This window comes from Microcebus murinus, chromosome 2, assembly GCF_040939455.1.
Source record: "Microcebus murinus isolate Inina chromosome 2, M.murinus_Inina_mat1.0, whole genome shotgun sequence".
NCBI classification, from domain to species: Eukaryota; Metazoa; Chordata; class Mammalia; order Primates; family Cheirogaleidae; genus Microcebus; species Microcebus murinus.
Window position 1 is genome coordinate 104,244,334 of NC_134105.1, and position 27,515 is coordinate 104,271,848.

Sequence of the window (27,515 nt, forward strand, 5' to 3'; positions counted from 1 at the left end):
GCCTTTAACTCCTTCAGTGCCACTCTTGATCCTGAGGACTCCTGGGTCCCTCTGTCCTCGGCATTCTCTGAACAAAGGGTAGCCACAAGATTCAGGCTCGTGTGGAAATAGGTACAAGAAGTCAAGCTGTGGCGTCACCCTGAAAGGAGAATATGAGGGAATCTGACATCCTAGGGAACTTTCATCCTCCCTCCAATTGGGAGACAGGAAGAAGCTGGGGAGGGAAGAAAGAGGATGTCTCAGGGAAAGAGCCCACAGCTGGAAACCTACTTAACAGCAAAGACTTCTTGGGGTCAGCAAGGTCCTTTGCCACCTCTCAAATTTGGCCTCAGAACTGCTGTCGGTCCCTTTAAGAGGCAGGTTACAGCAGCAGAGGAGGAAAGATGATATTTTTTTGAAATGAAAGGGAGGAGCGATTACTCAGGCAGCAGCATCTGAGGAGGGCACTTGCTCAGCCAACAGGAAGAGGGGTGACCAAGCAACTCAGCATACACAGGACTCATGGCTTGTTGTGGATACCAGGCAGCAGGACATTTGACCAGCTCCCCTACTCTCTTCCTTGATAACAGCTTGTCAAGGGGGCTGACTCATGCTGCTTTCACTGGGGCAGAGGACAGCAGGGCAGACATTGGACTTCCTGACGTAACAGGGAGCCCTGCTCTCCTCCTGTGGTCTAGTAGAAAGGGCATGTTGGTATTGGAAAATCTTGGCTGGTCTGCCAACTCACTAGTTATAGGGCCTTAGAAGAGTTACCTACCAGGCTCATTCCCTCATCTGTAAAATGGGGATGTTAAATGAGATATGTGCAAATAGTGGAACATAAGTGCTGGGTCCATACTAGTTAATAAATTTGCCAGCTGCCACTTGCTGGGTAACTTTGGATAAGCCACTTCACTCTGTCTTTCCTGATCTATTGAATGTGAGGGTTGAATGAGGTAAGCTATAGTCTATTCTTGCTCTAAAATTCTTAATCTGGGTGAGAGGAAGAGGGCAGCTGCTGCCAGATGTAGAACTATGTACCCTTCCCTACCAGGCTGAGCCCCAAACCACATGATGAGGAAGTGACAGTGGTTGCTTCTCACTTCATAAGAACACAGGGGAAATGCCTGCCTCATCTCACTGGTAAGGAGTCCTCAGAAATCCTCTAATGAATTGATCTCATGATTATTTGGATTGGGAAACAGGCTCCCAGAGGGGGAGTGATTTACCTACGCTTATACAGCCAGTGAGTGGTGGGACCCAGTACTCCTGCCTCTGTAACCAATGCTGCTTCCCCCACCCTGCTCTCTCAAGGAATTAAGCCTTGATAACTTCCCATCCTTTTGCTGAATCACTCCATTACTTACAGCTTCAGTGGCAATTCTTTTATTTTTTTAATTTTTTTTAAAAAAGGAGAAGTGAAGAGGGGGGTTCTTTTTTTTTTGAGACAGAGTCTCACTGTGTCACTCTGGGTAGAGTGCAGTGGCATCAGCTTAGTTCGAGGAACCTGAAACTCTAGGCTCAAGCGATCTTCCTGCCTCAGCCTCCTGAGTAGCTGGGGCTACAGGCATGTGCCACAATACCCAGGTAATTTTATTATTTTTAGTAGAGATTGGGTCTCACTCTCCTCAAGCTGGTCTTGAACTCCTGAGCTCAAGCAATCCTCCTGCTTCAGGTCTCACTCTCCTCAGGCTGGTCTTGAACTCCTGAGCTCAAGCAATCCTCTTGCCTCGGCCTCCCAGAGTACTAGGATTACAGGCTTGAGCTACCGTGCCTGGCCCGGGAAATTCTTATACCCATTTCCTATTTACTTTCTTTCTTTTTTTTTTTTTTGAGACAGAGTCTCACTTTGTTGCCCAGGCTAGAGTGAGTGCCGTGGAGTCAGCCTAGCTCACAGCAACCTCCAACTCCTGGGCTCAAGCAATCCTCCTGCCTCGGCCTCCCGAGTAGCTGGGATTACAGGCATGCGCCACCATGCCCGGCTAATTTTTTCTATATATATTAGTTGGCCAATTAATTTCTTTCTATTTATAGTAGAGACAGGGTCTCGCTCTTGCTCAGGCTGGTTTCGAACTCCTAACCTCGAGCAATCTGCCCGCCTCGGCCTCCCAGAGAGCTAGGCCTATTTACTTTCTTAAAAAACAGTGCCAAATCCCAGTATGAGAAGGGGGTGTAAATCAAGACACCTGTCTCTTCCTGGTACCAGGGCTGGGTGTGTGGGTGAGTAGATACAAGCTGAAAGTTTGGATAAGGAGAGAGGCCTAAAGGGCTGGTCTCCGGGGCTGGGGCGATCCGGAACACGTTGGCAGCTAGCTTACTATCTGTATTGCCTTTTAGGGAGGAGCCTCAGTTTGGGTACCCAACTTCCAGGAAGGGTGAGGGAGCAGTGTTTACTTTCTCTCACTCCTCACAGAGCTGCACACAATCCTGACATTAGGGTTCGCACCTCCCTAGGGTGGTTTTCAATTAGAGTGGAGGAGTGCTGTCTGCCACTCATCCCCCTATTAAATTATCTCAAGTTAAGAGGGCTCAATCCTAAAGCCAACTATTCCAGCTAAGTCTCTCTGTCTGTAGATTTTAGAGGCTCTTATATTCTCCACCACTACTTAAGAGGTTCAAATTCCATCCCAACTCCAAGGAAGTTGATCTCTTGAGAGATGAAGTATCTGCCTTTTGCCTTTTTACAAGGTGCCTCGAACACCAACTGCCTTCATAATGCTTCTTTTGTCATCCATGTCAGGCCTGGGTTTCCCTCCTGGTCTCCTTCCCTATAACAAGGGCCAGGAGACAACGTGCTGGGTTTGTAAGGAAAGGTACAGTAAAGACTCCTCCAGCTTCTGGGAAAGGAATACCTCCTAAAGTTCAGCTGGAGGAAGAAACCTCTTATATAGACAGTCCCTGACTTTTGATGGTTTGACTTATGATTTTTCAACTTTATGATGGTACAAAGACAATACACATTCAGTGGAAGGCATATTTTTGAGTACATATACAACCATTCTAGTTTTCACTTTCAGTACAGTATTCAATAAATTACATGATATATTCAACACTTTATTATAAAACAGGCTTTGTTGTTTTAGATGATTTTGCCCAACTGTAGGCTAAGGTAAGTGTTCAGAGCACATTTAAGGTAAGTTAAGCTATACTATGATGTATGATAGGTTAGGTATATTAAATGCATTTTCAACTTAAGATATTTTCAATTTACAATGGGTTATATCCAGATACTTTTATTGTCATATAAACATACTGGGACGTAACCTCATCATAAGTTGAGAAGAACCTGTATTATCTTTTAGAGTTAGGAAGTTTATCCTATCCTCTAAACCAGAATCCCTCCTCCTATAGGTTAACTCATTATATTTTCAGTGGAGACTACAGATGGAAAATAGTGTTCCCTCCTCCAGAAACTAACATTTCTTAGTCCTAGAGAGCAAGACAATATATACCAAACTAGCTCCCTTTCCCATCCCTATGCCTGTGCTCTACCCCAAGCCTCTGACCCACTGCCCTTTTCTCGCCTTTCTCCTGAGCTAGTCCCAGGTTTTCACCAGGAACACAATGAACAAAAGCAAATATATCTTCCTTGCCTCTGACCTGGCCAGTCCTGGTGTGTCCAAGCTGCAGTCCCTGAAAGAGAGATGTGAGCTGGTGGAGGGCTACTCCATTTGTAGCCTCCCGTTGTCTCCATGTCCTTTTCATCCTCCTGGGCCCAGAGGCTCCAACTGCCTCTGTGAAGGAAAGGTTAAACCGGTTGGGCAGGGAAGCAGGGGGAGCAGAATCTAAACTGGGAAACTTGGTGGCAGGAACAAAGCAAGTGTTTGTTGGGTTTCCCTCCTGCCTGGGAGGCTGTTCTCGGACCACGGCATTCCTGGGTTGGACACAGACAGCTCAGAGTGGCTTCTTCCCACTGCTGCAGCAGCAAAAGTCAATGCCTTTACACAGGCCACACTTAGGGTCCAACTCAGGGGATCGAGGCCCAAGCTCCCTGGCCTAAGCTCAAAGAACAGAATCATTAAAAATAAATTCAAGCTCAAGAAAAGCTAATCCTTTTTTGAGACAGGGTCTCTCTCTGTCGCCCAGGCTAAAATGCAGTGGCATCATGATAGTTCACTTCAACCTCAAACTCCTGGGCTTGAGCAATCCTCCTGCCTCAGCCTCAGTAGCTGGCACCACAGGCATGCATCACCACACCTGGCTAATTTTTTAATTTTTTGTAGAGATGGGGACTTACTGTTGCCCCAGTTAGTCTGAAACTTATTGGCTTCAAGCAATCCTCCTGCCTCAACCTCCCAAAGTGCTAGGATTACAGGTATGAGCCACTGTATCTGGCCAAAGCTAGTTCTTAAATAGAGAAAGGGCTAGAATCAGGCATAAGAGATAGCTTTCCAAGAATGGTCAGTCAATAAATCAGATCAGGACGACTCCCAGGGAATGAGAACAGCTACACCTCTACAGACCATCCTTCCCCACCCCATCTTCTCTAGCTGTGAAGAGGAATTGACAGGCAAACAAGGTATAGGGGAATAAGTAAAGATTGATAAGAACAATCAGAGAGGGAAATAAGGGATGGAAGCAAAGGATTCAAAATGGGGCAGATATCTCCATGAGAATAGGACCTACAACTCTTACAGCAAGGGCATAACTCAGCTTGGTTGCCTAGGAGCCTGGGCACTCGGGGCCCTGCATTCCAACAACCACCTGTGCTCACCCAGGTGCCAAGAAAACAGACAAGTCAGTGTGGCATTTGTTTTTATTAGAAAACCCCATTTAGTAAGCACTTCCCCAACCCAGAACAAAGACTGGGTAGCCTCCGAGAGTCCCACAGCTTTCATTTCATCTTTTACCCTCTTCTAAGAGGGGATGGCAGGGTCTGGAGGTGGTATCACACAGTCTCCAAAGCGCCCCTCCTGGACCCCTGAGAGAATTCACATTTGCCAGCAATATACCAACAGCACCTCAGGAGGGCACAAAAGGGCCCTCTAGGCTCAAAGGTTGTTGCCAAAGGCATTCCTGTTTGTATGGCTTCACGATGTAACCGAGGAGGCTCTCATATACTCCTCCTGGCCCTTCACTCTGGTTGAGAGCAGGGTAGGATCCAGGAGAAGGTGGCCAAGGGCTAGGGGAGAAGAAATTGCATTTAAGATACCCTTTGGAGTCTGGAAAGCACCTGGATTTCTTGGGAGAGGAGGGCCACAAAAACCCTACTCAGTTCTTCTTCGTTTTGGGAGTGTCATATTTCCTCTTGCTGGAGTACCACAATAGCAGAGGGATGCCAATGGAGGGAAGGGTCATGACCCCGAAGGCTGCCCAGTCCAGCTGTGAAGGAAACCAAAGGCTTTGATTAGAAATCTGGATGAGGGCACAGGAGAGGGCAGGGAAGGAATGAGACCAACGAGAAAGGGAATGGTCTAGCCCAAATTTTAAGCAAAACTTTAGCCAGGAAGGTTCCTCTCTGACCACTCCTGATAAAGAATGGCTTTCTAAAGACCAATCCATCTTTCAAGCTGTGAAGCCAAAGTCCTCACTTGACCCAACCCAGACTGGAAGACAATCTTCTCTCTTCTCCTGACAGTCAAGCCTCCCATGACCTAATCCTTCCTTATACCTCAGGCCCTCTCTCTTCCATTCCTCTGCTTCACATTCTGCCCTCCAGCCTCCATAAACCACTTACCATTCCTGCATCACATCATGTCTTTTCTCATGTCTCCCCTGTTCTCCCTTCCTAGAATGCCTGGCCTTCCTTAACTCCTTTGGTTAAAAACTTTACCTCCATGGGGGGAGGGGGGAAACGGGCATTTATTGAAACCTTAAAATCTGTACCCCCATAATATGCAAAAAAAAAAAAAAAAACTTTACCTCCTCCAGAAACCCTCTCTGACTTTCTCTCATTTAGTACTTTAGACAAATCATAAAAAAAAGTTCTCTCCTATACCAGACCACAACAAAGTTCCCACTAAACCTTTCCAATACTCTTTTTTTTTTTTTTTTTTGAGACAGGGTCTCACTTTGTTGCCCAGGCTAGAGTGAGTGCCGTGGCATCAGCCTAGCTCACAGCAACCTTAGACTCATGGGCTCAAGCAATCCTACTGCCTCAGCCTCCCGAGTAGCTGGGACTACAGGCATGCGCTACCATGCCCAGCTAATTTTTTCTATATATATTAGTTGGCCAATTAATTTCTTTCTATGTTTAGTAGAGAAGGGGTCTCGCTCTTGCTCAGGCTGGTTTCGAACTCCTGACCTCGAGCAATCCGCCCACCTCGACCTCCCAGAGTGCTAGGATTACAGGCATGAGCCACTGTGCCCCGGCCTCCAATACTCTTAGGTTCTAACTTTGAACCTAACTAAACTTTTTTAAAAAAAGTTTTTTTAATTTTTTTTTGAGACAGAGTCTCACTTTGCTGCCCTGGCTAGAGTGCTGTGGCGTCAGCCTAGCTCACAGCAACCTCAAACTCCTGGGCTCAACTGATCCTCCTGCTTCAGCTTCCCGAGTAGCTGGGACTACAGGCATGCGCCACAATGCCCAGCTAATTTTTTCTATATATTTTTTAGTTGGCCAAGTAATATCTTTCTATTTTTATTTATTTATTTTTGAGACAGAGTCTTGCTTTGTTGCCTAGCTCACAGCAACCTCAATCTCCTGGGCTCAAGCAATCCTGCTGCCTTAGCCTCCTGAGTAGCTGGGACTACAGGCATGCGCCACCATGCCCAGCCAATTTTTTCTATATATATATTAGTTGTCCAATTAATTTCTTTCTATGTATAGTAGAGACAGGGTCTCGATCTTGCTCAGGCTGGTTTCAAACTCCTGACCTTGAGCAATCCACCCACCTCGGCCTCCCAGAGTGCTAGGATTACAGGCGTGAGCCACCACACCCGGCCCTAGATAATCTTAACCCAAAAGAGATCCAGGACTCTCAGATAGGGCTCTACTCAAGGCTGAGTAGAAAAAAAGGCCAGTTTTATGGTTTTGGCAATTTTGTGATCTCATTGCCAAAAGTCTCTCTGGGCATGGTTATATCAGGATATTTGACGGCTGTCCATATCAGACACCAAAGAAACAAATCTTCTATAGAGGGCAAGAGGCTTCAGAACCAAAATGACTTTCCAAACCAGAGGAATATTAAGAGAGAACACTAGAAAACTTACGAAATGGGGGGAGAAGCGTCTATCAAACTCCCGCTGAGCCAGGATTCCTCCCTGTCCAGGCGCACTGGTAGAGCCAATCTGAAAAGAAAAGAAGGCCATTAACCACTTTGGTATGAACATCGACTTTAGCTAACAGCCGTGATATGACTTTTCTAATTTTTCATTTATCAAAATAAAATTGTGAACATTTAAAAATAATGTAATGAAAATATATATGTATATGTTACCTATTCTGATTTACATTACAAGCTGCCTATAAAGTAAAACAAGCTTTCAGTGCTTTTAAGGTTTCCTCATGACACAAGAGCAAAATGGATTCGTCGTCAATACACAGCACAAACTATTGTGCTGAATATGAGTGCTGGCCATGGGCAAGGTTTCCCGGCTGGTGAGCGCCATACGGAAGTGGTTAAAGCAAGTCTCTAACTCCTCTCACCTGAAAAAGGGCAGTCCCAACCAACCCAATTCTAAGCATTCTTAGTTCCCAAGTGCCCAAGAGAGCTTCAAGATAAGGGAAAGCTTTTGAACTAAAGAGTTGGATGATTCTCTCTTAGTGTGTCCTAAATTAGGAGCCAGGAGACCTGAGAAACACCACATGATGAATATTTATTAAATAGGGTAAGCCAGATATGCAAATGAAATTAAAGCCAAATCCTTCTGTCTTAGCCTTAGACTCTGGAAGGAATGAAGTTGCTCACTACCAATGGCTCCTCTGTAGGGCCAGGTGTGTAATGTGTGATGGAATGACTTGCCCTTGGTAATCATTTACTTATTCCTCAAGGATTCTGAAAAGAATAATGCCCTACCCAAATGTACATTACTAGAGAGGCTGAATCTGGCCTACATTCCTTTGTCTTGGAGAGGAGGCCAAGAGTTTGGAGCACATGGCAAACAACTTTGTTCTAAGCTGGCAGCTGAGCCTTTGAGTTTGTCTCTATTAACCCATCAAGTACCAGGTAAAACCAAAGAGTCCTGAGGTTAGTTCAGAAAGCAGAATGACACATGTGAAACACAGCTAGGATTATACGAATATGGTTCCAGGTGGCTTATAAAAAGAAGAAAACTTAAAAAGCACATTAAATGTTAAATAATCTTAGATTTCTTTTAGTTCTATGGTTGACCGTGTTAAGGCCCTTCCCTACTTTGTACTCTCTAAATAGACTATGGCCTATTTGTTTGGTCCTATCAGAGGACCATACATTTTAGCTTTATAAATTTATGACTTAAGCTTTTCGAGGGCTGGGACAGTATCTTAATCTTCTTGGTACTCTGAGTCTAGCATAGGGTAGGGGGTCCATAAATGTCTGCTGACCTTCACATCAATCAATCAAAAGACTATTTAGTACTAGCTTGGTGAGGTGGCTCATGCCTGTTATCCTAGCACTCTGGGAGGCTGAGGGGGATTGCTTGAGCTCAGAAGTTCGAGACCAGCCTGAGCAAAAGTGAGACCCTGTCTCTAAATTAAAAAAAAAAAAAAAGATTGTGTAGTACTGAGTTTCTATAATATATGGGAAACAGAGAAATCTAAGACAAAGTCCCTGGCCTCAAGGAGTTTATAATTAAATTAGGAGGCAGAGGGTTGGGGAAGAGAAGACCTACAAATAAGAAAGAGAACTACTGAAGACAGTAATTAAATGCTCAAGTGGCATAGACTATAAGTCCTATAGAAGTTTAGATGGAGTCAATGAATGTTTACTGAAAGAATGAATAGGAAAGAGCAATATGAACTGCAGAAGACAGAAACAAGGAGATACAGCTCAAAGCTGGGTCCTGAGAAGGCTTTAGGTAATGAAGTGGAGGAGAAAGAGTACTTCAAACAGAGATCAAAGCAAAGAAGAAAGATAAGTACTGAGAAGGGGAGGGGATTCAGGAAGGAGCTTGGCTTAATTAGGATGGAAGATCTGCATGAATAGTGGGAGGCAGAGGAACAGCTAGATTATTGGAGGGTGTGCAATGAGAAAAGCTCAACCTTGATGCAATAAGCAGGAGCATTCTACGCAGGGGAAGGACAGAGTGGAGGCTGAGAATAATCTAACAGTGACATGGAAAGTGGACTGGAAAGGCAAGAATGGCAATAAACTGGGCAGAAAACGACATATTCCAGACTAAATGGAAAGCAGAAGGAATGAAAAGGAAGACTCTGCTATAACACTACCTCTCTCTCATGCATCTCAATGGCTCTATTCTAGAACTTTACAATATGAAACATACTTCCTTAGGACAGTATTGAGTTTCTGATCAATCTTATCTCCCTCAGAATTTAGTGGCTACTGTGGAAATTTTCTGCGAGAAGTTTTTTGTTTTAGAATCTGGTTGGTTTTTTTTTTTTTTTTTTTTTGAGACAGAGTCTCGCTTTATTGCCCAGGCTAGAGTGAGTGCCGTGGCATCAGCCTAGCTCACAGCAACTTCAAACTCCTGGGCTCAAGCAATCCTACTGCCTCAGCCTCCCAAGTAGCTGGGACTACAGGCATGTGCCACCATGCCCGGCTAATTTTTCTATATATATTAGTTGGCCAATTCATTTCTTTCTAGTTTTTATAGTAGAGATGGGGTCTTGCTCTTGCTCAGGCTGGTTTCGAACTCCTGACCTCGAGCAATCCGCCCATCTCGGCCTCCCAGAGTGCTAGGATTACAGGCGTAAGCCACCACGCCCGGCAGGTTTTTTTTTTTTTGAGACAGAGTCTCACTCTGTTGCCCAGGCTAGAGTGCCATGACGTAAGCCTAGCTCATAGCAACTTCAAACTCTTAGATTCAAGCAATCCTCCTTCCTTAGCCTCCAGAGAAGCTGAGACTACAGGCATGCACCACCATGCCCAGCTAATTTTTTCTATTTCTAGTAGAGACAGGGTCTCACTCTTGTTCAGACTGGTTTTGAACTCCTGGGCTCAAGCTATCCTCCCACCTCGGCCTCCCAGAATGCTAGGATTATACCTATGAGCCACTGTATCCCATCTGGTTGTTTTTTTTAATTAAAAAAAATTTTTTTGAGACAGTCTCTCCCTGTTGCCTGGGCTACAGTGGCACCATCACAGTTCACTGCAGCCTCCAACTCCCAGGCTCAAGCAATCCTCCTGCCTCAGCCTCCTGAGTAGCTGGGACTACAAGCACGTGCCACCAAGCCCGGCTAATTTTTATATTTTTTTATATAGATAGGGTCTTGTTATTTTTCTCAGGGTGGTCTCAAACTCCTGGCCTCAAGCAATCATTCCACCTCAGCCTCCCAAAGGACTAGGGTAACAGGTGTGAGCCAATGCTCCCAGCCTAGAATCTGTATTTTTAAAGTGATACATAATAAAGGTACATATTTTGAGGGTACATGTGATATTATGATACATTCATATAATATGTAATGATCAAATCAGATAATCAGAAAATCTATCACCTTAAGCATTTATCTTTTCTTTATGCTGGGAACATTTGAATTCTTCTTTTCTAGCTATTTTGAAATATATAGTAGATTATTGTTAACTATAATCACCCTAGAACTATCCAACACAAAATCTTATTCCTCTAATTGTATTTTTGCACCCATTAATCAACCTCTCTTCATCCCTCCCTTCCCCCTTTCCTTTGCAAGAGTTTTTAAAGGAAGGCAAATCTAAGCCCTGTCCAGCTAAGGGTTTGGACAACTCACCACAACAGGCCCATCCTCCTGGGCCAAGTAAGTAATTGTTGCTGAGGTGAAGTTGAAATAACCAGCCTTGAGAGGGCGCAGGACCACGGTGTGGGAGACGTTGCTAGCACTGGTCAGAGTTAAAGAAGGGAAAAAGACGAAGCTAAAGTTGTGACAACCTTTCAATTTGTGGACTAAATGCATCCTTCACAAAACAGTTACCAACTTGTGGCGATTTTATACATGCAATACTCTGCAGGAATGAAAAAATATAGGCCTTTTTTTTAGGTCTAACGTGTGGTACAGCTCACAACAACCTCAAACTCCTGGGCTCAAGCAATCCTGCTGCCTCAGCCTCCAGAGTAGCTGGGACTACAGGCATGCGCCACCATGCCCTTCTAATTTTTTTTGTTTGTTTTTGAGACAGAGTCTCGCTTTGTTGCCCAGGCTAGAGTGAGTGCCGTGGCATCAGCCTAGCTCACAGCAACCTCAAACTCCTGGACTCAAGCAATCCTGCCTTAGCCTCCCGAGTAGCTGTGACTACAGGCATGCACCACCATGCCCAGCTAATTTATTTCTATATATATTAGTTGGCCAATTAATTTCTTTCTATTTATAGTAGAGAAGGGGTCTCGCTCTTGCTCAGGCTGGTTTTGAACTGACCTTGAGCAGTCCACCCGCCTTAGCCTCCCAGAGTGCTAGGATTACAGACGTGAGCCACCGTGCCCAGCCCATATCAAGGTTTTTGAAGTAAACTTTCAAAGCACTACATGTCATTAATAAAAAATATAGTCAGTTAAGCTCACAGAACTTTTCATTCACTATAATTGAAGGAAATTCTTGAAAATACAAACAAAAACAAAAAATACAAAGACATTATTTGCCCTCACCAGAAGAAAATCTAATATACTTTAATTCACAAGGAAATTGTGCATATGTAGACCTCGAGATGCTAAAAAATAAAAAGAAAGAGGAAGAAAAGCATCTAATTCAATACTCGGGAAATAATTGGTAGATCAGAATAAGAGATTCATCAACCAAGAAGAGACTTTAAAAGGTCATAATGATCTTCGATGCTAGCATCCCACTGAATTTCTTTTAAAAACACCTTAAGGCCGGGCACGGTGGCTCACGCCTGTAATCCTAGCACTCTGGGAGGCTGAGGTGGGCGGATCACTCGAGGTCAGGAGTTCGAAACCACCCTGAGCAAGAGCGAGACCCCCGTCTCTACTATAAATAGAAAGAAATTAATTGGCCAACTAATATATATGGAAAAAATTAGCCGGACATGGTGGTGCATGCCTGTAGTCCCAGCTACTTGAGAGGATGAGGCAGCAGGATTGCTTGAGCCCAGGAGTTTGAGGTTGCTGTGAGCTAGGCTGACACCACGGCACTTACTCTAGCCTGGGCAACAAAGCGAGACTCTGTCTCAAAATAAATAAATAAATAAATAATAAATAAAAACACCTTAAACAGGCTATGCATGGTGGCTTATGCCTGTAATCCCAGCACTCTGGGAGGCCAAGGTCGTTTAAACTCAGGAGTTCGAGACTAGCCTGAGCAAGAGAGAGACCCCGTCGCTGCTAAAAAAAAAAAATAGAAACAAATTAGCTGGACAACTTTAAAAAACAAAACAGGCCGGGCGCAGTGGCTCACGCCTATAATCCTAGCACTCTGGGAGGCCGAGGCGGGCGGATTGGCCGAGGTCAGGAGTTGGAAACCAGCCTGAGCAAGAGTAAGACCCCGTCTCTACTAGAAACAGAAAGAAATTAATTCGCCAACTAATACATAGATAGAAAAAATTAGCCGGGCATGGTGGCACATGCCTGTAGTCCCAGCTACTTGGGAGGTTGAGGCAGGAGGATTGCTTGAGCCCAGGAGTTTGAGGTTGCTGTGAGCTAGGCTGACGCCACGGCACTCACTCTAGCCTGGGCAACAAAGTGAGACTCTGTCTCAAAAAAACAAAACAAAAAAATAAAAAACAAAATAAAACAAACAGGGCCGGGCGTGGTGGCTCACGCCTGTAATCCTAGCTCTCTGGGAGGCCGAGGCGGGCGGATTGCTCGAGGTCAGGAGTTCGAAACCAGCCTGAGCAAGAGTGAGACCCCATCTCTACTATAAATAGAAAGAAATTAATTGGCCAACTAATATATATATATATACAAAAAAAAATAAATAAAACAAACAAAAAATATATATATATACACACACATACCTATGTATACAAATAAAATTAGCTGGGCATGGTGGCGCATGCCTGTAGTCCCAGCTACTCGGGAGGCTGAGGCAGAAGGATTGCTTCAGTCCAGGAGTTTGACGTTACTTTGAGCTAGGGTGATGCTACGGCACTCTAGCCGGGCAACAGAGTAAGACTCTTTCTCAACATACAAACAAAAAACAACATCTTAAACATCTTTGCCCAGTCATAAAATCTTCAAACATGTCTACATCCTCTCAATATATAGCATGTTTCACAGCCTTATAATCTGAACTTCAGGACCCTCCTTCTTTAGGTCTACTCTAAATCATGGTCACACAATTTATACCAGTCTGTCTTGCCCCATCTTATCCAGAGAGATGCAGAATAGCCAAGCATATCCAACCTATTTAAAGTGCCCCTACTGCTTTGCAGGCAACATCTCACCCACCTCCCACCCTTCATCATTCAGTCTCAAGAGGATACGGGGCAATCCGGTCCCATTTGACATTGAGCATTCCAGAGACAATGCCAAAATCTTCTGGAGGGAAGGAATCATCAGATAATTCCACATCTAATGCAGCACTAGAAATGGGAAGGAAAAAAAGGGTTAGTAATAGATATAAAATTAAAGAAATTAATCAAACCTGCCTGCTTGTCCTAAAAAATCAGAGCTGCAAAAGAGAGATATGAGTCAAATATAACTTGGACCTGCTGCATTGAAGAATCCAGGTCAAGGACTGGATTCTATTGCTCAGAAGCCCCCGAATAATTATCTAGGAAGGGAGTGGGCATAAATCCATTCTTGCCCCAATTTCTCTTCATGAATTTGTGTGTATGCATATGGAGGGAGGGGGAGAGGAGCAAGGTGAATATGGAAGAGAAAATTAAATGGATTAAAACAAAAGAAAGGCAACAAAAATGCTCATAGGCTAATGCAGAGAAGCTGAAACTTTTTTTTTTTTTTTTTTGGTGAGACAGAGTCTCACTTTGTTGCCCAGGCTAGAGTGAGTGCCATGGCGTCAGCCTAGCTCACAGCAACCTCAATCTTCTGGGCTCAAGCAATCCTTCTGCCTCAGCCTCCTAAGTAGCTCGGACTACAGGCACACGCCACCATGCCTGGCTAATTTTTTCTATATATATTAGTTGGCCAATTAATTTCTTTCTATTTCTAGTAGAGACAGGGTCTCGCTCTTGCTCAGGCTGGTTTTGAACTCCTGACCTCAAGCAATCCACCCGCCTTGGCCTCCCAGAGTGCTAGGATTACAGGCGTGAGCCACCTCGCCTGGCCTGAAGCTGAAACTTTAAACCCTGGAGGTGACAAGGAATTGTATATTTTCTGTGTCTTCATCTTCCCCTCTGTTTCTCCACAATTCTTGCTTCTTTGTCTTCATCTTCCCCTCTTTGTTTCTCCACAATTCTTGCTTCTTCCCAACCCTGAAATTCTTCCAACCCAAAAAGTAGAAGATGGCTTCCTGTAACTTAGGTAAGAATGTCCTCCTCTTCCAAAAGTAGGTCCAGTAGTATATTCACTCACTCAAGGTAACTGATGATGGAGGTTCCCCAAAGAGGAATCACTATTCACCAAGATGTTCCCTATTGCCAACTGATAACTAAGACTCCAGAAAAGGGCCCAATTTGTAACTCCCAGAGCCTCTTACCTTGAGCCAACATTGTAGATGTTGTACTGTAAGGTCAGGTCTCGCCCCTCCACAGCATATCTGTTCAACAGTGATTTGGAGGCCAAAAGCCTGGCTCCTTCCTCTGCTTGAGTGACAGCAAATAGAGCCAACACCACAAATGCCAATAGCTTCATCTTTGGAGAAAAAAGCAAAGTGAGCAGTTAACCCAAGAATGTAAAAATCACCAAAATCCTCTTATGACAGCCCTACCTTACAAGCCTGAAAAGCTCTTTTGATCCTATCAAAGCAGCAGCCCCTTCTCAGAGCAGCCCATAAGCCACGAGCACAGACCCATTCTCCAGACTCGCCCATCTCCACCCGCAACCCTCGGAAAATCAGTCCAAACACCAGCATATCCACTATCCCACTTCCTGTCAGGGGGCCTCTGGGTGCTCACTAAGTGGTGGGGGTCTTCTGAGAGGTCACCACATGGCCAAAATAGGGCCTTCCTTGGGGTGCCTGATTTCGGCCGACTTCGGACCTGCAGCAGCCTCTAGCTTTCCCTCACACAGAAATGCCCCACAACGGCAGCCTTCCCGCTGCTCCTCTCCTCCGCCACACTCCACTGGGATCCCACCGCGCTCTCGCGAGGTCCTTCCCATGTCCCTGTATCCGACTCCCCAGTCCATCCTCCGGGATCCCATCCGTCCTCGCCCCACATCCCTTTCTGGTCCCCTCAGGGGGCTCAGTCCGCTTTGCCCCTCCCCCCTCTCGTCAAGGTTACACGTTCTCCCGCAGGTGCGCCCTCTTTCCTACCCGCCCTTTCCGAACTAACCCCAGCCACTGGATGGTGCACGGACACAAGATTCTCGCCTCTCCTGCTCAGACGCCCTAAGCCTCCGGACTCACCGTGCGCATCCCAAACGCCTTTCCCCGCGGGAGAGCCACCAAGACCGGAAGAGAGCGTCAGCACACGAAAGACCGGAAATGAGCTATAGCCGGAAACCGTAGTGTTTCGCCCAATGCCTTGTGGGAGTTGTAGTTCTTCGACAACTCCCCGCACCGCCCTTTTCTTTGTATGTCTGCCTGCCAACACGATGTGAGACCTCCTAAAACAGGTTTGTCTGTCCGTCCTCCACGCCTTTCTTTTTCTACCTTTTCAGTGGCTTTGCAAGCTGGCTTGTGACTACTGTATATGACCCGCACCTGGTTAGGTGCTTTGGGAAACTAGCAAACCTAGCAATTTGGATCGTCTATCTAGAATGTCGAATGTACCGTCGAATTGGGAATTAAAGAAAAGCTATTTCTACCAGCATTCCTGCATTTCTTCTATTCCCAGGCTATAAACTTAGTCATTCTCTCTATCCAGCAAGTCACCAGTCCTGAGCTTTATTTAGAAACCCTTTAAAGTGCCAGAAAAGTACATCCTTTCTTCTCCATTCTTACTGTAACTGCTTTTAGTTCATGCTTGTTACTCTATGTTGGTTTTACTCTAGTAGTCTCCCTATCATAGGTCTTTCCCTGCACTTTTCAATCAGCTACCATTCAAATTTCCCAAAACAGCATTTTGAACAGTAGACTCTAGGTTCAGAGGATGAACTGTGAAGTTAGGCAGTCATGAATTCAAGTCCCAGTTCTGCCACTTACTGGTTAGGTAACCTTGAAACAAGTGTTACTTATATAACACTTTGGTTCCCAAATCTGTAAAATAAGATAATTATAGTACTCTCAAAAAGTTGGAGGATCAAATAAGATCATATATGTAAAGCTCTTAGAATACTACCTGGCACCTGTATGTGCTAAGTTAATGGTAACTGTCAATATCACTATTATTCTATATCTCCATTGTAGCATTCCTGCATTCAGTATGTATTTATCAAAAACCTACTTTGTGCCTGGCACTGCTGTAGGTCCTGGGGATACAGTGACGAAGATGACAGGTAAGTTTTCTGTTTTCTGGAGGCTTACATTCTTGTGGGATAATACATATCACCTGTATTTGTTTTAGGATCTGTACCCCCATTCTCCATCTCCCAAATGGAGCTTTTTGAGGATATTATCCAGATTGTCTATTTTCCATTGCTTAGTGTCATGCCTAAGCACACAAGACATAATCCAGGAATGAATAATAATGACTTCCCTATATACAACCTCCAGTCTGCTCCTACATCAGTCCTTTGTGTGTGACTTCCCTGAAATGTCCTATTGTCCTCTTTCCTATCCAAATCCAACTGACCTTCAGGACCCTGTTCTAATCTCATTCGCTCTGGGAAGCCTTCCTTTGGCTTTGATTGATCTTTTACAGCACCACAGTTTCATGTTTTCTTCTAATTGTTTCTGGCTTGAAAAATGTACTTGAACAATTAGGTCCTATTTCTCTAGTGTACACTTATCCAAAGACCCAACAGCAATGCTGAGCACACAGGAGGCACTCAAGAAATACCTGCTGATTGGAGGAATTTTCATTCCTTTCCAAAGATTTTTTTTTCGGGGGAGGCAGAGTCTCACTCTGTTGCCCCGGCTTGAGCGCCATGGCGTCAGCCTAGCTCACAGCAACCTCACACTCCTGGGCTCAAGCAATCCTCCTGCCTCAGCGTCCTGAGTAGCTGGGACTACAGGTACACACCACCACCACACCCAGCTAATTTTTTCTATTTTTCATTGCCCAGCTCATTTTTTTCTATTTTTTAGTAGAGACGAGGTCTCCCTCTTGCTCAGGCTGGTGTCAAACTCCAGACCTCAAGCAGTCCTCCTGCCTTGGCCTCCCAGAGTTCTAGGATTACAGGCGTGAGCCAACATGCCCGGCCTTAAGATTACTTTCTGTGGCAATTTCTCCAGGATTGGAAAGATATAAAGTGTGGGTGTTCTTGTTCTCAGACTCAGCTACACCCAAAAGAAATAAGTCTTCAGCACATACTGTCCAAACACCCCACAAAATAACCACTTCTGGATTCGGAAGAGAAATATCTTCATCCTTGCTTTGCCCACTTATACATTGACTTCTTCTCCTACCTCTACCCTACCCATTGAGTCACTTGTTCATTCATTGGCACATTTAGCAATCCTTTTTGGAGCACTGATTTTTTTTTTTTTTTTTTTTTTTTTAGGCAGAGTCTCGCTTTGTTGCCCAGGCTAGAGTGAGTGCCATGGCGTCAACCTAGCTCACAGCAACCTCAAACTCATGGGCTCAAGCAATCCTGCTGCCTCAGCCTCCGGAGTAGCTGGGACTACAGGCATGCGCCACCATGCCCGGCTAATTTTTTTCTCTATATATTAGTTGGCCAATTAATTTCTTTCTATTTATAGTAGAGACAGGGTCTCGCTCTTGCTCAGGCTGGTTTTGAACTCCTGACCTGGAGCAATCCTCCTGCCTCGGCTTCCCAGAGTGCTGTTATTACAGGCATGAACCACCACGCCTGGGCTGGAGCACTTATTATGTTTCAAGCACTGTGATAGTCACTGTGGGAAATACAAAGTTAGGATATGGTGTCTACCCTCAAGGAGTTTAGTGATGGAATGAGATATAGTCCTGACTATAATGAGAAGGCAAACAAGATGTCAAACATTCCTTAAAAAAAACAAACAAACCCAAAAAACAAAAATATTCAGTGGCTTCCTACTGTCAGTGGATTTAAATCCAATTCCTTTGTCTGGTAGTTAAGACCCTATACTGTGGTCCCTACTCTCGTCTGCTTTAGCCCAACAGTCCACTCTCTCTTGCCTTCTTTCTTACTTTCAGACCTTTGATTAGTGCAAATTATTGAAGTTCTTCATTTTAATTATAATATCCTTTTAAAATGCAATATTGGACAGTTTGGTGGCTCATGCCTATAATCCTAGAATTCTGGGAGGCTGAGGCAGGAGGATCACTTGAGCTGAGGAGTTTGAGACCAGCCTGAGCAAGAGCAAGACCCTGTCTCTACTAAAAAAACAGAAAAGTTAGCTGGGTGCAGTGGTGCTCACCTCTAGTCCCAGCTACTCGGGAGGCTGAGGCAGAAGGATCTATTGAGTCCATGAGTTTGAGGTTACAGTGAGCTAGGATGACACCACTGCACTCTACCCAGGGCAACAGAGTGAGACTCTGTCTCAAAATAAAACAAAACAGTACTGCCTCAGAATAGTGCCTCTTGGTACTAGGTAGCACATGAAGACTTTGGACATTTGGGAAGGAAATAGACGCCCAAATTAAGATAAAATGTGACACTTACACCCAATATAGTCAATGGGACATGTCCACCAAAATAACCTATGTCCAAGTGAGTCTGCTTAGCAAATCTCTTAGAATTAGTATAGATTTTTTTTTTTTTGAGACAGAGTGTCACTCTGTTGCCTGGGCTAGAGTGCTGTGACATCAGCCTAGCTCACAGCAACCTCCAACTCCTAGGTTCAAGTAATCCTGCCTCAACCTCCGGAGCAGCTGGGATTATAGGCATGTGCCACATACCCAGCTAATTTTTTTTCTATATATTTTTAGTTGTCCAGCTAATTTCTTTCTTTTTTTTTTTTTTTTTTTTTTGAGACAGAGTCTCACTTTGTTGCCCAGGCTAGAGTGAGTGCTGTAACATCAGCCTAACTCACAGCAACTTCAAACTCCTGAGCTCAAGAGATCCTACTGCCTCAGCCTCCCGAGTAACTGAGACCATAGGCACGCGCCACCATGGCCGGCTAATTTTTTCTCTATATATATGTTTTTATTTTTATTTATTTATTTGAGACAGAGTCTCACTTTGTTGCCCAGGCTAAAGTGAGTGTCATGGCGTCAGCCTAGCTCACAGCAACCTCAGACTCCTGGGCTCAAGCAATCCTGCTGCCTCAGCCTCCCGAGTAGCTGGGACTACAGGCATGTGTCCCCATGCCCGGCTAATTTTTTCTATATATATTAGTTGGCCAATTAATTTCTTTCTATTTCTAGTAGAGACGGGGTCTCGCTCTTGCTCAGGTTGGTTTCCAACTCCTGACCTTGAGCAATCTGCCCGCCTCGGCCTCCTGGAGTGCTAGTATTATAGGCATGAGCCACCGGGCCGGCCTCTCTCTCTCTCTATATATATATATATTTGCAACTCTATATATTTTTAGTTGGCCAATTAATTTCTTTCTATTTTAGTAGAGACAGGGTCTCACTCTTGCTCAGGCTGGTTACCAGCTCCTGCCCTTAGCGATCCGCCCGCCTCGGCCTCCCAGAGTGCTAGGATTACAGGCGTGAGCCACCGGGCTGGCCTCTTTCTATTTTTAGTAGAGATGGGGTCTCGCTCTTGCTCAGGCTGGAGATCTCCAAATCTTGACTGACCCCACTGAATGTCTGAACCCAGGGAAGATGCCTTTCTTGTGGCAAATGCTCCTGGTTGTGTAAATCACAGGGGGCCCTTGTTCCCCCTTAAACATAGTTTCCCAACTCATTTAAGGGCAAAGAAGTTGAACTCCCCTTTTGAGGGCTCAAAGAGATCCAAAAGTAGCAGTGATACGAAGACATGTCACCCTTGTGTTCCTTACCACCCTCATCTGCAGTAACAAGGAGCTGTTTTAGCCCAAGAGCACATAATCCTGCACTCTGAGAGGCAGTTCGTGAGAGTGAGAGCGTGGTTTGTTGGTTTGTAGCTGCCACGCTATGAAAAAGGAATGGCTTGATTCACTATGAGGTCCCGAGGAAGGAGCCAGAAACAGTGATCTCTCCCACCTCACCGAGAAAGGCAGCAGCTGAATGACAAAGTAGATAGGGAAAAGGGAACGGTCCTCTGTGGAAAGGGACTTCCAGGTATCTCCTCCAGGCTGACTCTAGAGGATGATTTTAGAAGAAACGGAATACATATATTAATACAGCCTGTTCCCCAGGCCAGGAGTCTGTGTGGGTTAATGTCCAGCTACCAAGGGGGCTGTTTTCTTTCATATAATGAGCTGTGCCCACCTAGTCACCCTTTTAGGGGATATTGGCAGTGTGGTGATCTCCTGATCTGTGCTCCTGTATCTCCCACACTGTAGTCAGACAACTTGTCCTAAGTCTGTCTTCTCCCTGGATTGCGAGCACCTGACGGGCAGCGACACACCTGGTGCTTGTTGAGTGGCTTCCTCATAAGTAGTCATTGAGCAGAACTGAGCCGTGGTGGAAGAAGAAAAGCACTGCTGCTGACCATGCAATGGTAAGGCTTGGCTCGAAAAGGCAGCCAGGTTCTGGAGCCCAGAACAGTGCCTAGCATACAGTAAGTGCTCAATAAATGCCCCCTCCGCACAATTTTTTATTTTAAAAAACTTCAAACCTGTAGAATCTTGAAAGAATGGTTCAGTCAACACCTGTATGCCTTTTACCTAGATTCACCAGTTGCTAACATTTTTTTTTTTTTTTGAGACAGAGTCTCGCTTGTTGCCCAGGCTAGAGTGAGTGCCGTGATGTCAGCCTAGCTCACAGCAACCTCAAACTCCTGGGCTCAAGCTATCCTTCTGCCTCAGCCTCCCGAGTAGCTGGGACTACAGGCATGCGCCACCATGCCTGGCTAAATTTTTTTTTTTATATATATATAAGTTGGCCAATTAATTTCTTTCTATTTATAGTAGAGACGGGGTCTTGCTCTTGCTCAGGCTGGTTTCGAACTGCTGACCTCGAGCAATCCGCCCGCCTCGGCCTCCCAGAGTGCTAGGATTACAGGCTTGAGCCACTGCGCCCGGCCACCAGTTGCTAACATTTTGCCCATTTGCTTTTATGGTATATAAATTAATATAAGTCTATACAAGTCATGCATCACATAAAGTTTCAGTCAACAATAGACCACATATATAATGGTGGTCCCATAAGATTATAATATCATAGGCCAGGCGTGGTGGCTCACGCCTGTAATCCTAGCACTCTGGGAGGCCGAGGCGGTCGGATCGCTTGAGGTCACGAGTTCGAGACCAGCCTGAGCAAGAGCGAGACCCCATCTCTACTAAAAATAGAAACAAATTAATTGGCCAACTAAAAATATATAGAAAAAATTAGCTGGGCATGGTGGTGCATGTTTGTAGTCCCAGCTACTCAGGAGGCTGAGGCAGAAGGATTGCTTGACTTGAGCCCAGGACTTTGAGGTTGCTGTGAGCTAGGCTGACGCTACAGCACTCTAGCTCGGGCAACAGAGTGAGACTCTGTCTCAAAAAAAAAAAGATTTGGGAGGCCGAGGCGGGCGGATTGCTCAAGGTCAGGAGTTCAAAACCAGCCTGAGCAAGAGCGAGACCCCGTCTCTACTATAAATAGAAAGAAATTAATTGGCCAACTGATATATATATAAAAAATTAGCCGGGCATGGTGGCACATGCCTGTAGTCCCAGCTACGTGGGAGGCTGAGGCAGGAGGATTGCTTGAGCCCAGGAGTTTGAGGTTGCTGTGAGCTAGGCTGATGCCACGGCACTCACTCTAGCCTGGATAACAAAGCGAGACTCTGTCTCAAAAAAAAAAAAAAAAAAGATTATAATACCATATTTTCAGTGTACCTTTTCTATGTTTAGATACACAAATACTTACCATGGTGCTACAGTTGCCTACAGTATTCAGTACAGTACAGGTTTGTAGCCTGGGAACAATCAGTATACCGTATTTTGATCCACAGTTGGTTGAATCCACAGATGCAGAACCCACAGATACAAAGGGCTGACTGTATTCACATTTATCTATACATTTTTTGAACCATGTGAGACTAAGTTGCACGTCATGACACTTCACTCCTATATACTCCATCTTGTATCTCCCAGGAACAAGGATAAGTCTCCTCCAAGGATAAGTCTCCACAATAACATTGTCATACCCAGAAAGTTTAACACTGATTTAGTACTATTTTTTGATACATAGTCCATATCCAGTTTTCCCCAAAATACCCTTTATGACTTTCAAAAACAAAACCTAGGATCATGTATTACAGCATTGCATTTAATTAATAAATGTATTTGGATTAAACCAAATGAGCTCTCCTGGGAAGAGCTTGGAGAGAAAAATGTATGGAAGATAGAACCTTGGCTTCTGAGAGGATAGAAAGAGAAAGGGTGGGTAGTGGAGAAGGCTCGAATAGAGCTCACACTCTTGGAACAGACCCTGAAGGCTCCGTTCTAAGTCCTTGAATCACTTGAAAATCTCAGACAGACCTGGCCTCTCCAAGTTGATGGTGGATTATTTTCTGTTTCTTGCCAAATTTCTCCCCAGCACACGAGGATTCCAAAGTGGATTTTGGAATCTGTATCCGCCATGTCTTGATGTCTATTGAGATTGCTATAGTTTGGATGTTTGTCTACTCCAAATCTCTTATTGAAATTTGATCCCTAATGTTAGTGGTGGGGCCTGGTGGGAGGTATTTGGGTCATGGAAGATGATCCTTCATGAATATATTAATGCTCTGGTGGGGAGAGTGAATGAATGAGTTCTCTATTTCCTGCCCCCTCACATCCTTCAGAGGGCTTAAGGAGGGCTTAACACCCTTGGGCCTGGGACCCCACCCTCCAGTTGCTATGACAACCACTTTTATGAGGACATGGGGACTAAAGAATTGTGAGTATGTGGTGAAAGAGGGAGGGACATACCAGAGTCTCAAGGCATTAGTGATTATAGAGCTTTATGTTAATAAAGAAGATGGAGAGCAAGTCTTTAACAACTCACAAAGTAAAAGGGCAGGATATAGGACACAGCCAGGGGCAAGGGCAGTGTGATTCCTGAAGTTCTGCTTGGCTCAGAATGTTCCTTTCATAACCGACCTTCCCTTCTTCTCTCCCTTAGGAGTCCAAAGAAGCTCTCCAGGCTTCAGAAGAAGAAAATCCCTCCTCTAACAACTTTGATGTTTCCTTTACGTCTGTCTACAGCTTCAGTGATGACTTAGGCTACCAAGGGAGCCAGGAGTTCACCACTGTAAGTGTCCCACCCCACATGCCTCCATCCCTCTGAAGCTTGCACCCTTTGCTCCACCACCATGTGGCATTTTAGCTCACTAACACCTCCTGTGGCAACCTTCTATGCCTTCTCTACATCTTTCCAATTTGTATCAAACAAACATGGCTTACCAAACATGGCTCAAATTTACTTCTTCCCCCACAAAATACCAACAATAATAGTACAGATTACATTTATTGAGTGTGCTGTTTTATAAGAATTTATATCCCATTTAAACCTCATAACAACCCTATAAACCAGGTACTATTATTATCCCCATTTTTCTGATGAAGATACTGAGGCACAGGCTGGTTAAGTAACTCTCCCAAGATCACATGATTAGAAAGCAGAGATGCTTCCAGTCTGAGTTCAGTTTGTCCGACTCAAGAGTTCACACACAGACCTACCTCTCTATTAGCTACTTGATTTTCATCAGTCTTCCATGATATCCTTTTAATATTTCTGTTAAACATACTAGATATATGAATTTATTTGTCTATTTCAGAGAGGGTTTAAATACTAGCTATGTTTTTTTGTTATTGAGCTCTAATTGACACAATAAACTGTACATATTTATTTTTTTTATTATTTTTTTTACTATGTAAAACACTTTATTGTACATATTTAAAGTGTACAATTTGGTAAGTTTATACTCATGAAATCTTCACCACAATGAAGATAATAAACATATCCATCACCTTTAAATATGAACAAGCAGAATTTCTAGAAACAGATAAATTAGAGGGTGATTATTTATCTTCCAAAATGAGTCTTTATTTATCCAACATATTTGCATAGGATCCTTTCAAAAGAATGAGCTTTCTTCTAATGCATTCAGAATAGCCTGTGTATCCTTTGCAGATACTGCTTTTTAAATTCTCTTTAATAACTGTAAGTGAATGTCTCTTCTGGGCCAGGACAGTCTTTTTAATCTATGCTGCCTGCTGTGTACTCACAGGTGGGTGCTTGGTTTATGCTTGCCCTCTGATTTTAGTCCTTCTTTAGTCCCACTTCTCCTTCCCCCACTTCAGATATGAAGTCCTGTATGTAATGGGATGGGTCAGTGGAGAGCACACTCCATTATTTGCTCTGGGATTCCCCAAGGAAGAAGATCCCAGCCTCCTTAAGTCCAGGAGGCAGAAGCGGAAGAAGGCTTCCATTCTTCAGATGAGGAGACATGAGGTGAAAGAGGAAGATGAAGAGGACGAGGATGAGGCAGAGGGGCCCCCTACCTCTTTGCAATCACCTAGGACAAAAGCTTGGCACCGTCCACATTCAGGGATCCCCCAACTGAAGCACAGGGAACAGTTGGGCATCTTGGAAAGTAGCTTGAGCTTGAGCTCGAGCTTATCCAGCACCAGTGAGGCCAAGTGGTCCTGTGGGAGTTTGGCCACATTTTGTCAATACTTTTCCAGCTGCTGCCCCAGGATGCAGAAGTCAGTGGAGGAAACTAAGGCGTCAGACACTGAAGGAAGCAAGAGCCAGAGTAAGATCGTCTGTCACAAGCTCCATTAATGGTGATGGTCCAGAGTGTTAAGAGGCTCCCAGGAAAGATCTGGACAGAAGCCAGGATAACAGAGTGTAATCCTTCAGCTTAAAAATAAAGCAAATTTTATTTTTGTGAATGGCATGTATGAGCCTGATGATGCCAGGTTTCTCCCTTTCTTGATATTTTTTTTATCTAGGTGTATTCACTTTCTCTCCCCTTCTACTCTTGCCTCTCTGAACATCTCCTGCTTTCTCACTCTGTATGAAGTTCTGTCTTCAGGACATGGGGCTAGTGTATGAATGGGTGAGACATTGAGCAGTGTGAGAAGGCTTTTTCAACCCTTGAGGCCTAGAACTCCAAGAAAGTGAAAAACAACCTTAAATGCAAGAATCTTGAGGTAACTAACGGGGGAAACTTTTAGGCCTAATGTTGTAGGTTTTCCACTTGAATTGTTTCATTTTCTTCCTAGTAACTCTCAGCTCTAAGGCAAAGCTTTTGAGCATTTAGTTATAGCAAACCATGAGAAAAGAAGAAAAACTATTTGGCCAGAGTGAACTTAGAAGCCATTTTTAAGATTGTGGTTGCCCTAGCAGCAAAGTTTAAGGCCAGGGCCCCCAATTTTTTTTTTTGTGAGACAGAGTCTCACTTTGTTGCCCTGGATAGTGTGCCGTGGCGTCACCTTAGCTCACAGCAACCTCAAACTCTCCTGGGCTCAAGCGATCCTTCTGCCTCAGACTCCCAAGTAGTTGGGACTACAGGCATGTGCCACCATGCCCAGCTAATTTTTTCTATATATTTTTAGTTGGTCGGTTAATTTCTTTCTATTTTTTTTAGTAGAGACGGGGTCTCACTCTTGCTCAGGCTGGTTTTGAACTCCTGACCTTGAGTGATCTGCCCGCCTCTGCCTCCCAGAGTGCTAGGATTACAGGCATGAGCCACCACACCTAGCCTGGGGCACCCAATTTATATTACCATCTCTCATTTCATTCCTCAGCCTGCATAAAGGAGAAAAGGGCCCCCACCCTCCACAGCCTCCCTAACTCTTCCACATACACACTAATAATTTAGGAGGAATCTTAGAGTTTAGGACCTATGATTGTCTCAGGTCAGGTTCCCTAGAGGCCAAGCCTGAGTTTTTTTTTGTTTTTTTTTTTGAGACAGAGTCTCAGCCTAGCTCACAGCAACCTCAAACTCCTGGGCTCGAGTGATCCTTCTGCCTCAGCCTCCCAGGTAGCTGGGACTACAGGCATGCGCCACCATGCCCGGCTAATTTTTTCTATATATATCAGTTGGCCAATTAATTTCTTTCTATTTATAGTAGAGACGGGTCTCGATCTTGCTCAGGCTGGTTTTGAACTCCTGACGTTAAGCCATCCTCCTACCTCGGCCTTCCAGAGTGTTAGGATTACAGGCGTGAGCCACAGCGCCCGGCCTATTGTCTGTCTTTTTTTGAGAAATGTCTGTTAGATCCTTGGCCCACTTTTTAATGGGGTTATTTGGTTTTTTGCTGTTGAGATATTTGAGTTCCTTGAATATTCTGAATATTATTCCCCTGTAGGACAAATAGTTTACAGATATTCAACCCCCCATTCTACAGGTTGTCTCTTCATTCTATTGATTCCTTTGTTGTGCAGAAGCCTTTTAGTTTAATATAGACCCATTTGCTTTTGTTGCCTGTGCTTTTAAGGTCTTAGCCATAAAAATTTTTTTTTTTTTTTTTTTTGAGACAGAGTCTCGCTTTGTTGCCTAGGCTAGAGTGAGTGCCGTGGCATCAGCCTAGCTCACAGCAACCTCAAACTCCTGGGCTCAAGCGATCCTCCCGTGTAGCTGGGACTACAGGCATGAGCCACCATGCCCGGCTAATTTTTTCTATATATATTAGTTGGCCAATTAGTTTCTTTCTATTTATAGTAGAGACGGGGTCTCGCTCTTGCTCAGGCTGGTTTCGAACTCCCGACCTCGAGCAATCCGCCCGCCTCGGCCTCCCAGAGAGCTAGGATTACAGACGTGAGCCACCGCGCCCGGCCTATAAAAATCTTTGACTAGACCAATGTCCTGAAGTATTTCCCCTATGTTTTCTTCTAGTAGTTTTATAGTTTCAAGTCTTAATTTAAGTCTTTAATCCATTTTGAGTTGATTTTTTCATATGATGAGAGATAGGGGTCTAGTTTCAGTTTTCTGCATATGGATATCCTGTTTTCCTAGCAGCATTTATTGTAGAGACTATGTTTTCCCCCATGTATGTTCTTGGCGACTTTGTTGAAAATCAGTTGGCTGTAAATACATGGATTTATTTCTGGGTGCTCTATTCTATTCCATTTTTTTTTTATTTTATTTATTTATTTTTGAGACAGAGTCTCACTGTTGCCTGAGCTAGAGTGCCGTGGCATCAGCCTAGCTCACAGCAACCTCAGACTCCTGGGCTCAACCAATCCTTCTGCCTCAGCCTCCCAAGAAGCTGGGATTACAGGAATGTGCCACCATGCCCGGCTAATTTTTTCTATATATATTAGTTGGCCAATTAATTTCTTTCTATTTATAGTAGAGATGGGGTCTCACTCTTGCTCAGGCTGGTTTCGAACTCTTGA

General features: G+C 44.5%; 2 protein-coding genes across 6 annotated transcripts; one reads left to right on the top strand and one right to left on the bottom strand.

Moving 5' to 3' along the window:
• Positions 1-75: 75 nt before the first annotated feature.
• Positions 76-26,617, top strand: LOC105873147 (uncharacterized). Of its 4 annotated transcripts, XR_012918169.1 has the most exons (5): positions 76-1,122; positions 15,362-15,681; positions 16,415-16,503; positions 23,289-23,417; positions 24,854-26,617. XR_012918169.1 is itself a non-coding variant. In XM_012767792.3 (4 exons), exons 1-4 carry the CDS (start codon positions 23,130-23,132, stop codon positions 24,890-24,892), a joined length of 291 nt encoding a protein of 96 aa, XP_012623246.1. In that variant the 5' UTR covers positions 22,026-23,129; the 3' UTR covers positions 24,893-26,617. The 4 variants fall into 4 exon arrangements, 2 of the variants coding, with proteins under 2 accessions (XP_012623246.1, XP_012623244.1); XM_012767792.3 differs by lacking the exons at positions 76-1,122; positions 15,362-15,681; positions 16,415-16,503 and adding exons at positions 22,026-23,174; positions 24,543-24,620; XR_012918170.1 differs by lacking the exons at positions 15,362-15,681; positions 16,415-16,503 and having other exon boundaries at positions 24,543-26,617.
• On the bottom strand, positions 4,718-15,559 carry SSR2 (signal sequence receptor subunit 2). Of its 2 annotated transcripts, XM_012767793.3 has the most exons (7): positions 15,473-15,559; positions 14,603-14,757; positions 13,428-13,526; positions 10,766-10,874; positions 7,132-7,209; positions 5,191-5,301; positions 4,718-5,101 (listed from the first exon to the last, which is right to left on the bottom strand). In XM_012767793.3, exons 1-6 carry the CDS (start codon positions 15,479-15,481, stop codon positions 5,191-5,193), a joined length of 561 nt encoding a protein of 186 aa, XP_012623247.1. In that variant the 5' UTR covers positions 15,482-15,559; the 3' UTR covers positions 4,718-5,101. The 2 variants fall into 2 exon arrangements, with proteins under 2 accessions (XP_012623247.1, XP_012623249.1); XM_012767795.3 differs by having other exon boundaries at positions 4,718-5,301; positions 15,399-15,506.
• Positions 26,618-27,515: the final 898 nt, after the last annotated feature.

Excerpts from the sequence above, each read along its gene's own strand:
- SSR2 (XM_012767793.3), bottom strand. Across the intron at positions 13,527-14,602 it reads ATCTACAATGTTGGCTCAAG|TGCTGCATTAGATGTGGAAT; the intron begins GTAAGAGGCTCT and ends TCCCATTTCTAG. Across the intron at positions 5,302-7,131 it reads GACGCTTCTCCCCCCATTTC|CTGGACTGGGCAGCCTTCGG; the intron begins GTAAGTTTTCTA and ends TTTCCTTCACAG.
- LOC105873147 (XM_012767790.2), top strand. The coding sequence starts at position 23,130 with ATGTTAATAAAGAAGATGGAGAGCAAGTCTTTAACAACTCACAAA. Across the intron at positions 23,175-23,288 it reads AGTCTTTAACAACTCACAAA|GAGTCCAAAGAAGCTCTCCA; the intron begins GTAAAAGGGCAG and ends TCTCTCCCTTAG. Across the intron at positions 23,418-24,542 it reads GGAGCCAGGAGTTCACCACT|GAAGAAGATCCCAGCCTCCT; the intron begins GTAAGTGTCCCA and ends GGATTCCCCAAG.